The 15753-nt window shown below is 61.1% G+C and overlaps 1 protein-coding gene across 1 annotated transcript in view; it reads right to left on the bottom strand.

Moving 5' to 3' along the window:
• CERK (ceramide kinase) overlaps nt 1-3315 on the bottom strand; it is a 38860-nt gene extending 35545 nt beyond the window's left edge. The window contains exon 1 of the mRNA XM_044228681.1: nt 3145-3315. Within this exon, the coding sequence (XP_044084616.1) occupies nt 3145-3277 (133 nt within the window). The 5' untranslated portion in view covers nt 3278-3315. The remainder of the gene's footprint in view (nt 1-3144) is intronic.
• Nucleotides 3316-15753: the final 12438 nt, after the last annotated feature.

Below are 15753 nucleotides of genomic sequence, written 5' to 3'. Positions count from 1 at the left end.
GCCATTCCAGGAGAGAGGGTGGCGGGAGGGAGGGGAGGGTGGGAAGCAGTGTCTACCCCGCCCCCCAGACACACGCATGTGCGCGCACACACACACACACAGCCAGCGCGTGCACACGCACATACATAAGCACGCACACTCCTGCCAGCCCCGCCCCTGAAAGAAAGCATTCAAAGTCTGAGGGTATAACCCAGAAACAGCTACCGTCTGTTTCTAGTCCAGCTAGCCCGACCCACTTCGAGCCAGGGCGCCTCTGCTGAGTTTCCTGTTTTCAGGCGGCTTCACTTCCGACCAAGCTCGCACCCAGGGGCACCAGCTAGCATCCTTAGGGGCAGAGCGGCCCCCTCAGGGACCAGAAAACCCTGCCCCTCCCAGTTCCCAGTCCTAACTTGGCTGTCCAACCCTGAGCCACGTTCCCACACAGTGGCCTGCAGAGAAGTGAGCACTTGCCCTTTGCCTCAGTTCCAGCTCCTGTGTCTGAGAACAGGAATGATACTCTGGAGACGCAAGACGGCCAGTGAAATAATGCGACTGCCGCACCCCACCCAGTGCACCCCCTTCTCTGACCCCCTGCTGCGGCACGCCCAGTGAACCCCTTCCCCATCTGTCCCCGGGGAACTAACTGAACCAATTGTCCCATGGGCTGGGGCCCGGTGGTCCGGCCGACCCTACTGATCCCCAGCATGCAGTCCTCTCCCACAGGCCTGCTTCCTTTTGGGGTACAGGGTAATGGGGCCCCCCAAAGAGCTGCTGCAGCCCTCTCCGTGCCGCTCACCCAGTGCTCTGCGCGCTGCTGGGAAGCACACCAGGTGACGGGAACAGGACTCTTCTGGGACGAGGCCCACCCACAGGGGCTCCCTCAGCCCCTGCCGCCCCAGGGAGGGAACCAAGCTCGGGGTGCAGAAGCTCTGGCTGAGCCGGTCTGAAGCACCTCCACGGTTCCCAAGAGCCACACAACCACATCCCAAGAAAGGACTGGTGGCTGGGGACGCGAGCAGCCGGCAGAAGCGAGCAGCGCCCTGGTCTGACAGCCAGAAGCCAGGGGCAGGCGGAGGGCGGCCACACTGAACGCAGGCAGGGAGGGCCTTCCCACCGGACAGCCCACAGGAGGGGTCTGCACTGCCACCGGCTGGCTGGAGACCCACCAAGTTCACGGCCGGACCATGAGCGCGGCAGTGACTTAAACTCTCCAGAGCTGGGTCTCCCCAGTCGTCAAGTGCAAGGGCTGCCCTGCGGGGTCGTGTGGGAATGGGACGCAGAAGAGCAGCACCGTGGCTGCGAGGGGTCCCCATCCCGCAGCCCAGAGATGACACCACAGCTCGAAGCCCCGGGGGCCAGACCAGGCACCACGAGAGAGAAAACGAGCGAGACACAGGGCCCTGCTGGGTGGTGCCAGGGGGCCCGAGGGTGAGATCTGAGGCAAGACGTTTCTCCCAAAGGGACCTCAGTAAGACTGCGCAGACTCTCACACACCCCGCCACAGACAGGCTCTCTGCAGAAAGGGCTTCTGATGCCCAAGGCCAGAAACCAAGTGCTGATCTTGGGTCGGAGGCCACCCTTGACCTTGGCCCCACCTCCCTTCCAGCTCTGCCCATCCCTCCTCCAACCTGCTGAGCCTCCCCACCTTGGCGTCAGGAAGCGCCTGCAGCAACCCGACCATCCCCGGGGCGTCTTAAAAGGCATCCCTAACCCTGTCCAGGAGAGAATCCCGACCTCGGCAATGCCTACCTCCAATAATTAAAACAATATATCCCCGCGGCCTTGACTTCAGTGGGCTGTAAATTTGGACGGTGCTCCCCTCTCTCAACTTCCGCATTTTATGCAGACCCCGCCCTGCTCACCCCCACTCCGCCGGGACTGGGTCGGCAGCCTCCCACTGCACTTCCTTTCACCTCGGTTCACTGCGCACGGATCCTTTAGGAAGACAGGGCTGGATAAAGCCCTCCTGCGGCTCCCATGCACTCACAGAGGAAGGGAAATCCTACCTCAGCCCCCAGGATCCGCAGGGCCCCACTTCCTCTCCCCCACCTCCGGGGCTGGTCTTAGGGCCCCTGCTGTGCTTCCCACCTGCACTGTCTCCCCACAGACACGGTCCCTCCAGGTGTGCAGTCACATGCGGCCACCTAAGGGAGGGCTGCTGGCTGCCCCTGGACCGCAGCCACCTGCCTCCTCCTAGGGGGCGGGGGGCGGGGATTCTCCTCAGACATACATGCCTCTGCAGGTGCCCCCCTCGGTCTCCCTTCCAGGGAAAATGACCCGCTGGACAGGGACGCTTCGAAGCAGGGAGGCTGTCATGTGCACTGAGCCAAGGATAGGATACCACAGCACCCTCCCCAGCAGGCCCTCCATGAAAACTTGCACAAGACCAATGAATGGAGTGGAACACACGCAGGCTGCCCAGCGCTGGGCTTCCTCTGCCTGGGAAGCCTCTTCCCTCCCCCGCTGTCCACCACCGCCTCGGGCAATCCTCCCCCTCCCTCCCGGGATCAAATGACATCTCCCTCATCAGCCTCTGCCCATCCCTCGCCCGCAGACAGCTCTGCCAGGGCGCCCCTGGCCCCTTCTCCTTGGGGAGAGAGACTTGAGCTGGGTGTGTCCTTTACATTTTTATCCAAATTACACTTCTCCGAGTCGGGAGGGCCTCTGAAGGTCATGTGCCCAACCTGTTTTGTACCAAAATCAACTCTCCCCGGAGCGTCCCAGACGGAAGGCTACGTGCGCCTTCCTCACTTCACCGCAAGAGTCCCCCGACCCTGCAGGGCTGCCTCGCGGTCTGGGGCCCCGCTAAGGAAAAGCGTCCGTCCTTGGTCTAAACCGAAACCGAGTGCGGGGCGCCCGCACCCCTCGGGATCCATCCGTGACCAGTCTCACCCAAAAGGTGCCCTTCAGGTCCCCGCGGGCCGGTCTGCGCGATGCAGCCTTGACCAGGCGACCCCGCCCCGCCCGAGCCTCACCCGCCCGGGGCGCATCCGCGCGGGGGACCGCGGGTCCGGCCCTCCCCGCCCGCACCGCCCCGACTCGCCCTTTGTCACCGGGTCCCCGGAGCGCACACCCCCGCCCCGGGCGCCGGGCCGCCTCCGCGCCCCCTCCCCGGCCCCCCCCCCCGGCTCCCCGGCCGAGCCCGCGGGCCGCGGCGACACTCACCCGCGCCAGGGGCGCCGACTCCGGGCCCCGGACACCGCCACCAGCGCAGCAGCGCCCGCGCGGGGTCCAAGCTCACGGCGCAGCGCTGCCGCTTCACCCACAGCACCGAGCGCAGCGGCTCCGCCGCCCCCATCGCGCCCGCCGCCCGCCGGCGCCGCCTGTTCGCCGGGCGCGGGGCAGGGGCGCGGACGCCGAGGGGCGCGGGACCGTTAGCGGCCCCCGAGCCCGGGCGGCGGCGGCGGCGGCGGCGGCGGCGGCGGCGCGGGGCGGGCGGGGCGCGCGGGGCGGGCGGCGCTGCGTCACCCCGTACGCAGGGCGGCCGCGGGGGACGTGGAGGGGGCCGGCGCGGGGGTGGGAGGGGAGGGGAGAGGAGGGGCAGGGCGCGGGTGCCGAGGAGGGGGCCCGCGGCGCGAGGTGGGGGTCCCAAGGAGGCGGCCCCGGGAGCTGCAGGGAGTGGGGGGACCGAAGAGGGGCCGGCTGGCGGGGGGAGACAAGAGGGTCGGCGTGGGACCCAGGAGGGGGCTGGGGGCGCGAGGACAGGGAGGGGGAGGGGCGAGCGGCCCTGCAGGGCAGTGGGCGGGACTTGGGCCGCGCGGACCCAGGGTGCTGCTCCGGGATGGTCCCCAGGGCGCAGGCCCAGGAGTAGGGGGGTCTCCTCTCGCCGATGGCCTTGGGGTCCGGGTCACAGTTGTCAGGCGGGGGCTGGAGCTCAATAATGCCTCCTTGGTGGGTTCTAATGACAGGTGGGTTCGAAATGGCCGGTCCTCCAGGGGCTCAGAAGTGGTGCCTGGGCCGCCTGGACAGGCCTGGCCCTCCGGGTGGGCGCGGGACACCTGAGCCATCCGGATGTGGCCCCGATGGGCGGCTTGATGTCCTCCCCAGAGCTGGGCTGGCCCTGCCTTCCTCTCACACGTAAGCTCCAAGGCCTGGACAGGCACCCATAGGAGGTCCGAGCCCTGTTTGTCCCCCCCACCCCGCCCCAGACTACCACAGGCTTCTGTTTATAGGCCAGGGAGGCTAGTGCCGCCCTCCCCACATTCCTGAGGGGACCAGTTTCAGGCACTGGGGACTGAGCAGGGATGGGCTGGAGCAAGCACCTGAGGTAGGCAGTCTGGGTTCAGGGCCCCCCTGTGCCCTGCGCACCCAGTCTGAGGATAGCTTGCCCTTGAAGAGGCGCGTCCTGCTCACCGGGCTGCCAGCGTCTGCCGTCCTTTACTGCTCACCCGACTACATGTCCTACCTGGGTTGGGGCTGCAGAGAGGCGCCAGGGGTCCCAGAGCCCCCGCAGCCCCTGCCCCAGGCACTCACGGCTAGCCTGCGAGGGGAGGGGGCCTGCAACCTGCAACCAAGGAAGGCTTGCTGGGGGAGGAGGTTTTTCTTCTAGGGGCCTGGGATAAAGCAGGGGTAGGGGTTGGGGGGGGACACAGGGAGCTGAACCCTCCCCTCCTGAGTCGGCCCAAGGAGAGGGAGGTGTTATTCTGACCCCTGTGCCCTGGATTCTTTTCCTCCTCAGAGGCCCAGCTCAGCCACATGGGGGGCCTTCCCTGGCCTCTAAGCTAGATGGACCATGGCAGCCCTCTCCGGCCCTGCCCTCAGAGCATGTCTGCCCCTCCCCACCCAGCTCCAGAGGGCAGGGACCGGTCGATCCTGTAGCTCTTGCGCTGAAAACAGTCCTAGTGCAGGGTGAGCGCGCCAGCGTTTGGTCCATGACGCATCAGTCCCCGATTTATCAATGAAGAACTTGCAGCTCAGGGAAGCCGAGAAACTTGTCTACAGGCAAGGGGCTCAGACGTGACAGGGGTCTGACTGCAGGGGCGCAGTCAGCCATCTGCCTCCCCCTCAGCTCTCCCTGCCCAGCCTTGCTTCTCCGTGGCTCCCCTGGCGGGAGGCTTCCCTGCAGACGGCAGAAGGGCGGGCCTCATGTCTGTGCTTGGCACTGGGTAGCCACAAATACAGGCCTTACCCTGCCAGCTCCCTGTGATTCATTCCTCACTGGGAGCCCAGCCCCTGTTCAGGCCAGGTGCAGGGAGAGGAGAGGGCAGAAGGCCGTGGGTGAGTCCGAGCCCTGCCCTTGGGCAAGCCGTCCCTGATCTCCAGCCCAGTGGGGTGGACGAAGGAAGGCCTGCCCTGCCTCCCTCCCACGGCTGCTGCTCTGAGGTTCTGGAAGTGTGGGTATGAAACTTCTGTGGAAGTCTTGCGCCAGCGCCGGCAGGGGGCTGGTGTCAGCGGGGCATCCGAGGGGAAGGATGGCAGGAAAGTGTGGGTGGGCAGGCAGGGCTGCAGAAATGCCAGCCTCCCTGCCCGGGCCACCTCCTGTGGCTTCCCTGGGCTTGGCTCCCTCTGCCCCTCCCAGCTTATTCATGTAGAGCCTTTAATGCCATACAGCAGCTCATAAAGGCTGGAGCCAAAGTGGGAACCCGGAGAGGACGCGGACCCCACCTCTGCTGGGGGGAACCAGAGCATCCACCCAGAGCACGGAGGAGGCCCTGCGGAAGGAGCTCCAGTGTGGCTGCTCCCCGAGGCAGTGCCTTCAGAGAGGTGATTAAGGTAGTATGAGGACAGGTAGGCAGGCCGTAACCGGATCAGACCGGTGTACTTAGAGAGGAAACGTGGACATATAGACCCGGAGAGGGTCAAGTCTATGCAGAGGCAGTGAGAGGGTGGCCGTCTCCAAGCCAAGGCCGGAGTCCCCAGCGGGAAACCAGCATGCCAGCGCCTTGACCTTGTACTTCTCGCCTCCAGATTAAAGCTGAGAAAATAAGTCTCTTGTTTAAGCCCCACCCCGTCCGTGGTGGTGTGCAGCCCCAGTGGAGTAATACAGTGACCTTCCACATTGGCCAAGGGGGTGGAGGGGCGGGCTATAGCTCCAGGCCTGGCCGAGGAGGGGCCTGGCCAGTGCAGGACCCCTCACTTACACTCTGGAAGAAGGAAATGAAATGCAGGCATTGGGGTGGGGATGTCACACCCTATGTGAGCAGAGCACAGGGGGCCAGAGCGGCTGCCAGGCCCCTGCTGTGTGTCAAGGGCTGTTGGGGGGCCTTAGGGGCTCGTTGTGAAGGCGACCAGCGGCACAGCCCCTGGCTCCTGTGATGGCCGCCTGGTTGTCTAGCTCACCTCTGTGCTGGCAGCCGTGCCTTTCCAGTGCTGGGCCTGGGCCATGATCCCTTCCCCTAAGGTCGGCCTGGGAAACCTCCACTCGGCTTCTCCTTCACCCCACATCCCTCTTTTAAGGCCACCAGGTTTGCAGGCAGCTCGCCCCGTGAGACTTGCATTCAGGCTTCCCTCGTGCGGCCCCGTCCCACCCGGGCTGCGGCAGAACAGTGTCAGTGGCCCAGCCTGGCCCCAGCCCGGTGTGTGCACAGCTGGCCCCAGCCCTCTCCAGGGGCTAGACATACCCGGGATGCCAGCGAGGCCAGAGGGCATAGACTCAGCCAGCGGCCCAAAGCTTGGGTTGGCCTGATGCTGCCCTGCCCCTGTCCATGGCTGCTGTGCAGCCGAATCTGGCCAGCTTGTCTCGGCCAGACATCCCGCCCAGAAGGGGCCCACACCCACTCCCCTAGCCAGAGATACTACCGTGCCCCATAGCATTGCCACCAACGCCCACAAAGATTCCGCCCACCGGGTCATCCATGCCTGAGATCTGCTGACCCCTCTTGGCCACCAGCAGGGCCCAGGCACCAGCCACACCTTCCAGCACCTCCATGGCCTCCAACCTACTTTGCCTGTGTCCCGGGAGCTCCTGGACTTGTTTGCTGGGATAGCCACCTGCTTATCTCTGCAAGCTTCCTTTGCCTGAAGGCAGGCCCATGACCTGACGTCAGCACACTGCTGGGTGGGGTGAGGAGACGCCTCTCCCCATACACGCTGGCTACCAGGAATGCGGCCCCCTGCCCTCCACCGTGGAGGGGCCTTCCAACGGCAGCCTGTCCGGGCTGATTGCTCTGAGGACGTATCCTAGGCCCAAAGCGGCTCAAACATTTAGACACGCTGAGAATTTATAAAGCCCTTTGCATTGCGTGTGGGACCCAGACGTTAGCTGTTGGGAATGGGGGTCATTTACCCCTTTTACAGATGGGAAGACTGAGACCCACCAAACGAACCTGCCCTGTTCAAGTTCTAAGTAGAGGGTGGCTGTTGCGGTGGCACACTGGCGTGGGAGAGTCTGAAATGTGAGAACAGAAGACCCGCAGAAGCCGCAGCCCGAACCCTCCCTCTGTGCGCACTCGCCCTGGGCACTGTGGTGGGGACAGTCTGTTCCATCCCGGGCCGGGATAGAGGTGCCAGTGGGCAGTGGCCGCAGGGCGGATCTGAGCTGAAGGGCTGATGAAGGGGGCGCAGCCAAAAAGAACGCCAGACGTGGTGGGGGACCAGGGCTGCTTGCACACCTGGGAGCTGTGCGGAGTGCCGCAGACTCCGCAGGCCTGCTGGGGTGACAGCCCTGATGGGTGGGTGCCTGTCACCGAGCTAGCTGTAGCTCATTTCTTCCTTGAGGTGATTGATACCGCTCTGAAAGCGAGGGGACAGTCCCCGCGAGCTTTGGAACCAGGGTCAGGGGCTTCCAGGCGCCCGCCAGGGACTGGGGAAGGAAAGAGGGCTGGGGGGCCCTGAGACCACCCTTGCACCACCTGGACATGCTGCTCCGATGCGGAGCAGACTAGTTTGCTGTCCCCGGCAGGGACTGTTGTTTCCATAGCTGACCCTCCCGCGGGAAAGCCTGGCTCCTGTGGGGTGAAGTCTGGGTCAGTTCAGGGTGAGAGATCCCACCTCCTCACCCCTGCCACTGGAGGGAATCTGGACAGCCAGGTGGTCTGAGAGTCAGCTAAGGTGGTTGTTGTGGGGGGGAGAGTGTGGGATCTGGTAGAGGGCAGTGGGGTGAAGGGGAGGGGGCAGGAGGCCGGGGCAGGAGGGGAGCTAAGGCACTGGCAGGACAGCTTCCTTCCACAGGTGAGCTTGTCTCCCCTGGGGTCTGTGGTCAAGTGTCCCCTTCTGCCCGGTGCAGGGGGGCCTCAGTTCCTTTTAGGGGGTCGGGCTGCTCACTGTCCAGCCTTGCCGCTGTGGATGCCCTGGGAAGGCCCCCACCTGGTGACATCTGTGACCCAGCATGGAGCCCAGATCAGCTGGAGTGGGGGGGTTGGGGTGGGGGGAACTTGACCCTATGCCCAGGACTTCGAGGCCACAGTGGAAGCCGCGCGCTGTGATTTCAGAGGGAGATAGCGTCTTCAGCATGTTTGGGTTCTTACACGCGAGGTCTGGGACAGATCGGAGAGGGGAATGAGGGAGCCGGGATCTGAGTGGCGCGGGGGCACCGCTCCAGCAGCAGGTGGGCCTGGGGAGCAGAGGGGGCGGCGTGCGGCCACGTCAGGAGCCTGGTGCCCCACAGCAGAAGGAGAAACAGGCCTCGGACAGCCCCACGGACGTGCAACCAACACCTTCTGGAGGAAAGAGGATCTCAAACATGAGGAGCAAACAGACAGGATCTGGGCTCGATCTGGAAGTCTTGCCGCACAAACAGCCTAGAACGGAGTCCCCAAACAGAAACAAAACAGACCCAAAAAAGAAAGGGAGAAAAGGAATAGAAAGAAAAAAAATCAGTGGAAACATGGTGAGTCGCAAGCTGATCTTGGAGAATTGCTGATGTCCGCTGGTGTGGAAACAACGCAAACTCCCCTAAAATGTTTGCAGGGCAGTGAGGGGGCCCGGTCCATGGGAGCCCAAGACACGGTCTGTGCACAGGCGCTGAGGCCAGCCCCTCGGACAGTCCGTGTGGACAACAACCAGAGGAGGAGGAAGTTAGGAGCTTGGACTTTGGGCGTGGGAGTGTCTGTGATGAGGGAGCAGGAGGCTGGCTGAGGACAAAGCAGAAGCTGGCACCTTGCACCCCCTCTCCACCCGCTCCCCTCCCCGGTAATACGTGTGACATTCTTCAGGCACCCCCGACTGTCCTAAAAGAAAAACAAATAGTTCATTTGCGGAGATCACAAGCCTGCAAGACGGGAGTCTCCCTTGGTTTACCAATGTCCTAGAGATTTACAACAAAGAATCTATCTTAACAATAGCACAATTTCCAGAGGCAAATAACTCAGTTACTCAAGCCCTAAATAAAGTTAAATTTCTTCTAAACCCAAATCTCACTAACAAGGACACTTGATAGGAGAAATGTGAAGCTTTATCTCTAGATCTCCAAGATAGTGTGAGAATCATTCGCAAGCATGTGGCCCACTGATATACGTCTAAAGGGTGTCACAAGAAGATTTTTGCTACTAGTAATAAATCACCTTTCTGCCAACAATAGCTGGCCCCTCACGGTCCTGCAGACCTTGCTTCCAAGATTCCTTAGAGACTAACATCACCCCCTTCGTTCTCACCTACCCAACTCCTGTGTATATCATCAGCCACTCCTCAGGATAACGGGGCGGCAGCTCTTCCTGCCCACGGGTCCTGTCCCCGGGCTTTAATAAACCACCATTTTGCACCAAAGATGTCTCAAGAATTCCTTCTTGGTCACTGGCTCCGGACCTCACCCCACCGAACCTCACCCAAGTTCTCGAACTTCATCATCTGGACCCCAGAACAGTGCTGACAGTGTCTGCTCAGGACACTTCCTTACGGCTGAGGAAACTGAGGCCCGAGGGGGACAGCAACCTCCGAGGAGGTGCTGGAATGGCTCATGCTTGATGAGCCCTACTGTGTGCGGGGGCTCCCAACCCCGAAAGCAGAGCCAACAAGGAAAGGAGGAATGTTCTGCCGGGCTCTGTGGGCACCTGGCCTGACTCAGGGGGTCGGGAAGGCTGTCCGGGAGAAGGGCTTGGAGCTGAGATCCCGGAGAAGCATAGGGGACACCGGCATTCGGAAAGGGCAGGGGCCATCCAGAGTCGGTAATGACAGTCGTGACAGGAAGGCAGAGCTCAGCCAGGAGACCCAGCTCACGCTGCAGCGACAGCTGCCTACCCTTCTCCAGCACCTTACTCTGTGTCAGGAAGAGAGGAAGCTAGCTGTTCCCATTTGGCAGAGGAAGGTGTTGAGGCCCAGAGGGGCGGTCTCCTCCAGGAGCTGGGCTCTGAGCCTGTTGCCTGAGCTCAAACATGCACATCTGCTATTTCTCTGCACAGGCTCCCGCACCAACGGTGGGGCCAAGGGCTGGCTGCCCGGAAATGGGCTACCTTGGCATATTGATTATTTTATTTTACTTTATTTTTTTAAGATTTTATTTATTTATTTTACAGATAGAGATCGTAGGTAGGCAGAGAGGCAGGCAGAGAGAGAGGGGAAGCAGGCTCCCCGCTGAGCAGAGAGTCCGACTCGGGGCTCCATCCCAGGACCCTGAGATCATGACCCGAGCCGACGGCAGAGGCTCTAACCCACCAAGCCACCCAGGTGCCCCCATATTGATTATTTTAAAGAAAAGTTACTTGAGAGCCAGCCTGGGCAAGGTCACTCAGACCCTCCTCCGTGCCCGGAAAGCAGGAAATTAATCTCTCACGGGAAAGAAACCGTCCCAGTACCAGGAGGTAGAGACATCCTTATCACCAGAGATAAGACATCCAGGGCTGGAGGGTGTCTGGGGGGGTCAGTCGTTAAGTATCTGCTCAGGTCATGATCCCGGGGTCCTGAGATCGAGCCCCACATGGGGCTTCCTGCTTAGCGAGAGGCCTGCTTCTCCTTCTCCCACTCCCCCTGCTTGTGTTCTCTCTCTCTCTGTCAAATAAATAAATAAAAATTAAAAAAAGAAAAGAAAAGAAAAAGAAGTCCAGGGCTGAGAAGGCTGTCCTCACAATGCTCATTACTTTTCACTAATTTACTGCCCCAGCCCAAATTCTGTTTGGAATTCCTTACCAGTCGAAGCTCCCAAAGTGATATTTTCTTTGTCCTATCAATATCTCCCAGATTTAGGTCTCTGTCTGAAAAGCATAAAAACCGCCGGCCTTGGTCATTTCTTCAGTCGGTCACAATTTCCTTTTTGGGCTGCTGTGTGCGTGTAACAAGACTTTGTTTTTTGTTTTGTTTTTCCTGTTAATCTCTTTCCTGTAAATTCCATTCTTGGTGCCCTAGAAGACCTTGAAGGCAGAGGAAGAATTTTTCCCTTCTTACATCAGAAACCAAAGTGATGGTAAGATCTTTTTTATTATGGAAACATTCAAGGAATCCTCAACAACCACAAAAAGATACACAAGAACCCTTTTAAGCCATTTCTCAGATGCCCTAATAATCCCAGCGCTCTGGGCTTGGCTGCCTCTCCCAGGAGAAGGGACAAAGGACTTTGGCAGACAATCCAGCCATAGGGAAATTTACAAGGCCTGCATCTTATCTCCAAAACTCCTTACAGGAAATTGCTGTGGTCTTGGAGCTGAGGTTAAAAATTGCATCTGGACCGGTGAGGAGAGTAATTCCATAGCCCAGGAAGCACAGCCTGTTCCAACAAAATTCCTGGAACCAGTTGATCTCCGGGCTTCCACTGAGCAGCTAATGGGATCCATTTTAGATGGAAATCCAGATTACTCAGCGCTCTTCTGACCCACCTCCCTCCTCTCTGCTCCTAGTTCCTGCTGCACAGTCAATTCCTCCTCTTGGTATTGCGTGGAGAGCCAAACTTTGAATGTGCTGGCTCGTTACTCCAAACGTTCTCCTCCACCCTCAACCTTCCGCTGGCTGCGTGGTCCGGACCTCCCCTCGCTCCCGTCTCTGCTTAGATGTCAATTGAGAGCCTCTGGAGGAGGCACAGTCTTTGGGGAACGACTCCATAAAATGGGTTGGGGGCCTGGGAAGAGCCAAGGCAGGGCCGGCCAGTCCTCCCTGTGAGTGGCTCTCCACCTGTGGGATTCGAGGAGCCATGCATTGGGCCGAGCCTGGCCCAGCAGGAGGCTGCTGGAGAGAAGGTGGTCGGTGAGGCTGTGGAGAGGCACGGGAGGCGGCCGTGGTACCAGCTGGGAGGGCTGAGAGGCCAGGGGCCTCCTCATTTTCATCTTGAGTCCTTGATGCCAGTGCAGAGCCTGGCAGAGGGCAGGAAAGCCATAAAAGTCTGCTAACGATGAAAATGCAAGCAAAGTCAGGGGAGCAACTTTAACTTGAGGCAAAGATGAGTTTAAATCTGGGGTTGGATACAGAAACCCCAGAACAGACCTTAGGGAGCGGTGGGACTGAAGCAGCCAGACAGCAGAGTACGGGGGCTTCGCAGCAAAGGGACAACCCCACGTGCGTGCGTGTGCGCGCGTGTGTGTGTGTAGAAGGAGAGAGGGGCCTTGTGATTTTTAAATATGGGCAACCAATTCCAATCCAAAATACAAAACACCAGGCAGGAAAACAAAACCCAGACGCAGGCCAGAGGTCTCCGGAGACCAGCCCATTTAGGGTACCTGGCTTAGAACCACAGGAGTCGGGGCGCCTGGGTGGCTCAGTGGGTTAAGCCGCAGCCTTCGGCTCAGGTCATGATCTCAGGGTCCTGGGATCGAGTCCCGCATCGGGCTCTCTGCTCAGCGGGGAGCCTGCTTCCTCCTCTCTCTCTCTGCCTGCCTCTCTGCCTACTTGTGGTCTCTCTCTGTCAAATAAATAAATTAAAATCTTTAAAAAAAAAAAAAAAGAACCACAGGAGTCGAGCTAGACTTAAAAGGTCATTCTTTGGGGTGCCTGGCTGGCTCAGTTGGGGGAGCACGAGACCCTTGATCTCAGGGTTGTAAGTCCTAGCCCCATGTCGGGTGAAGAGATTGCTTAAAAATACAGTCTGAAGCAATAAAAAAGGTTATGATTCACTGGTAGGGACTGAGGACTACGTAACAGTGGGCTGGATGTATTTACGCCCCACAGCGAAGAAACAGAATCCCAAAGGAAAGGGCTGTGGAAGTTCAAGGAGAAGAGGGTGACCGTGAATGTACTGAGTGCACAAGGGTCCCGCCAGGGCAGGAGCCAGGAACGGTCCCTCAGGGAGTCCCTTGGCCCAGGCTCCAAGTCCCTAGTGCAGAGTTCACCGTGCAAGCAGGAGTGGACGGTCCCTGTGGGAGCCACAGGCCCAGGTCAGGGTCAAGGTCGGGGGAGGGGGCAGGGGTGGGGAAGGGTCTGGGTTAAGCCTAGTGGCAGGTGACAGGAGCCCAGAAAAAGCTGCTGGTCCGTGGTGGCTGCGCTGAGCCAGGGCCACGCGTCCGACCTGCTGCCGCCTGGCTCTGCCGTGTCAGCCCAGTCTCGCGGAGCGGTGGGTCACACGCCACACGCTTCCCTCCTTGAGGGCATGTGGCTCCCTGGTCACCGGGGCTCACCACCACCACAGTCAGAGCCTGTTCATCACCGCCCTTCCCCGCCCGCCTCAGCCCCTGGCAGCCCCCAGTCCACCTTCTGTCCTCACAGAATTGCCTATTCTGGACGTTTCCTATGGATGGAGTCACGCAACAGGGGGGCTTTTGTGACTGGTCCTTTCCCCTTGCGTCAGGTTTTCAAGATTCATCCCTGTGGGAGTGCGCGTGGGGGGCCCCCTCCTTGGCACGGGCGAATGACACCTGCTGCCGTCAGCGGGACCCCGTGGACACCAGCCGTCAGCAGGTGCTGGACACTGGGGTGTTGGCACTTTGCAGCTGCCGCGGACCTCCGTGCGCAAGGTTTTGTGGGGACCCGCTGCGTGCCGTCGGGTACGTGCCCAGGAGTGCCGTTCCTGGGTTACAGACTAACTCTCCGAACGGTTTGGGGAGCCTCCCCACTGTTCTCCACAACGGCGGTCCCACTGAGATGCCCCCCGAGCAGGGCTGGGTGGTCCCCATCTCCGCACGTCCTGGCCCGCACCTGTCCTCACCGGTCTTTCGGAGTACGGCCCCCCTAGTGGGCAGGACGGGTGGTCTCTGCGAGGCTCAGCCTGGCTTTATCAGTAGTAAAGCTGACAGGCTGATCTGGTTTGGCTTTCTGGGTCTCGTCTCTCACTTGGTTCTGAATGTGGGAAGAGTGTTACTTACTAGCCCCCCGAATCCCAACCACTGCCTCTGTGTCTCCTCTGCCTAGAACCAGCCCTAATCATCCCTGGGGCCCACTGTCCCACTCCAGGCTTCTGTTTCTGCCCCTGGAAACCTGTGTCCGTTCTTTGCCTTTCCCTCTCATGAGCGAGTTCCTCAAGGGCAGACACCCCAACAAAGGGCATATTCAGAGGGGCCGGGTGGGTGAATCGCTGTGCTTTCCGGTGCTTGATTGATTAGTGATGTCTGCCACGGACAGGGGAGGGAGCACACAGGCGGGGGCTGTGCTGGGACAGCTCTCCAGAAAGCTCCCGGTCCAGAGTCTGACGGTGGGCTCTGCAGAACAGCTTTCACGAGACCACAGTCCCTGTGGCAAAACGGAGACCTGCAACAGCCACTCCATGGAGCATCACGGCCGAGAGAAGTCATACCTGTATCCTGTACCCACCACAGAGATTTGCCAATGGCCAGGGGCCTGGGAGAAGCAGCTCCGTGTTGTTAGGATGTGAGTCAGAACCGCCGTGGATGACCGCGCCATGGCCCCTGGGATGCTGCAACAGGACGTTGGGGAGGAACAGGGGTTGGTGTGACGTGGAGAGACGGACCCCTCGTGCATTGCTGGGGTGGGGTGGGTCGGGGAGGCAAAATGGAGCGGCTGCTGAGCAACAGCTTGGCAGCTCCTCAAAATGGCAGTAAACACGGAGCCGGCCTGTGACTTGAAGGCCCAGCCAGGGTCTGCAGCCCACGCTCCAAGGTGTGGCCTCCCCTGACCGCCGGAGCCGCCCTGACCTTTCTCCCCACTCAGAGTCACCAATGACCCCCTTGGCCGGGAACGTGCCCCACAGAGCAGGCCCCCGGGACCACCTGCCTGTCCTGGGTGTCCAGCCCCTCCCGCATCCTGGCCAGGCTTTCCAGTTCACGTGGGCAGTCACCCTCGGCTGGCCTGACCCACATTTCCCGGCCTCCCCCAGGCACGGCCTGGGCCGCTGGGCTCCCGGGCCCTCCAGCTGGGCTCGCCTCAGGCAGCACGGGGTGGGTGACCTCATTTAGGCCTGGAGCGGAACTAGAACAGGCTGCGCCAAATTAGCAGCTGCACGTGAGCGGGGGCAGCCCATCGGCCTCAGCCTCCCTGCACTTTTGTGGGTCATGGAAAATTCCACACCAAACGTTCTTCCACGGGTAGGCGGAGTCCTGGGGGTGCCCGGCCCCTGAGGACACGCCCAATTTTGCCTCTTGCTTGCCCATGACCCAAGGCTGAGGGCGTGCGGAGGCGGGGGCACACGGCCCCCAGAGATCCTGATTCGATGAGGTTGGGGGGGGCGAGAACCTGCAGTCCACACTCTCCCCGGCCGATCAGGTGGTGGGAGATCCTCACCCTGCCCAGTGAGGCACAGGGGGGGGTCCTGCCTTGCCCTGTCCCACCCAGGGTCCGGAGTGCAGGCACTGGTCTGCTCTGTACCTGGGCCTGGGGGCCCCCGATCACTGTCCCAGCCCCAGAGGCCATCTGGCACCCGGCTGCCTGTGCGGGGCCTGGCCTAGAGCCGGCGACCTGTCTCTGCTGCTCTGAGCCAGTGTGTCGGAGCCGCACAGGTGACTGGTGTGAGGGGAGCCCTGGCTGGGTGCTGAGGGCTGTCTTCTGGCCCAGGGCTGCTCTGGGGGCCAGCCGGGTGACCGGGGGCTATTC

This window comes from Neovison vison, chromosome 12, assembly GCF_020171115.1.
Source record: "Neovison vison isolate M4711 chromosome 12, ASM_NN_V1, whole genome shotgun sequence".
NCBI classification, from domain to species: Eukaryota; Metazoa; Chordata; class Mammalia; order Carnivora; family Mustelidae; genus Neogale; species Neogale vison.
Note: the sequence above shows the minus strand (reverse complement) of the source record. Positions and strands in the feature narration are given on the sequence as shown.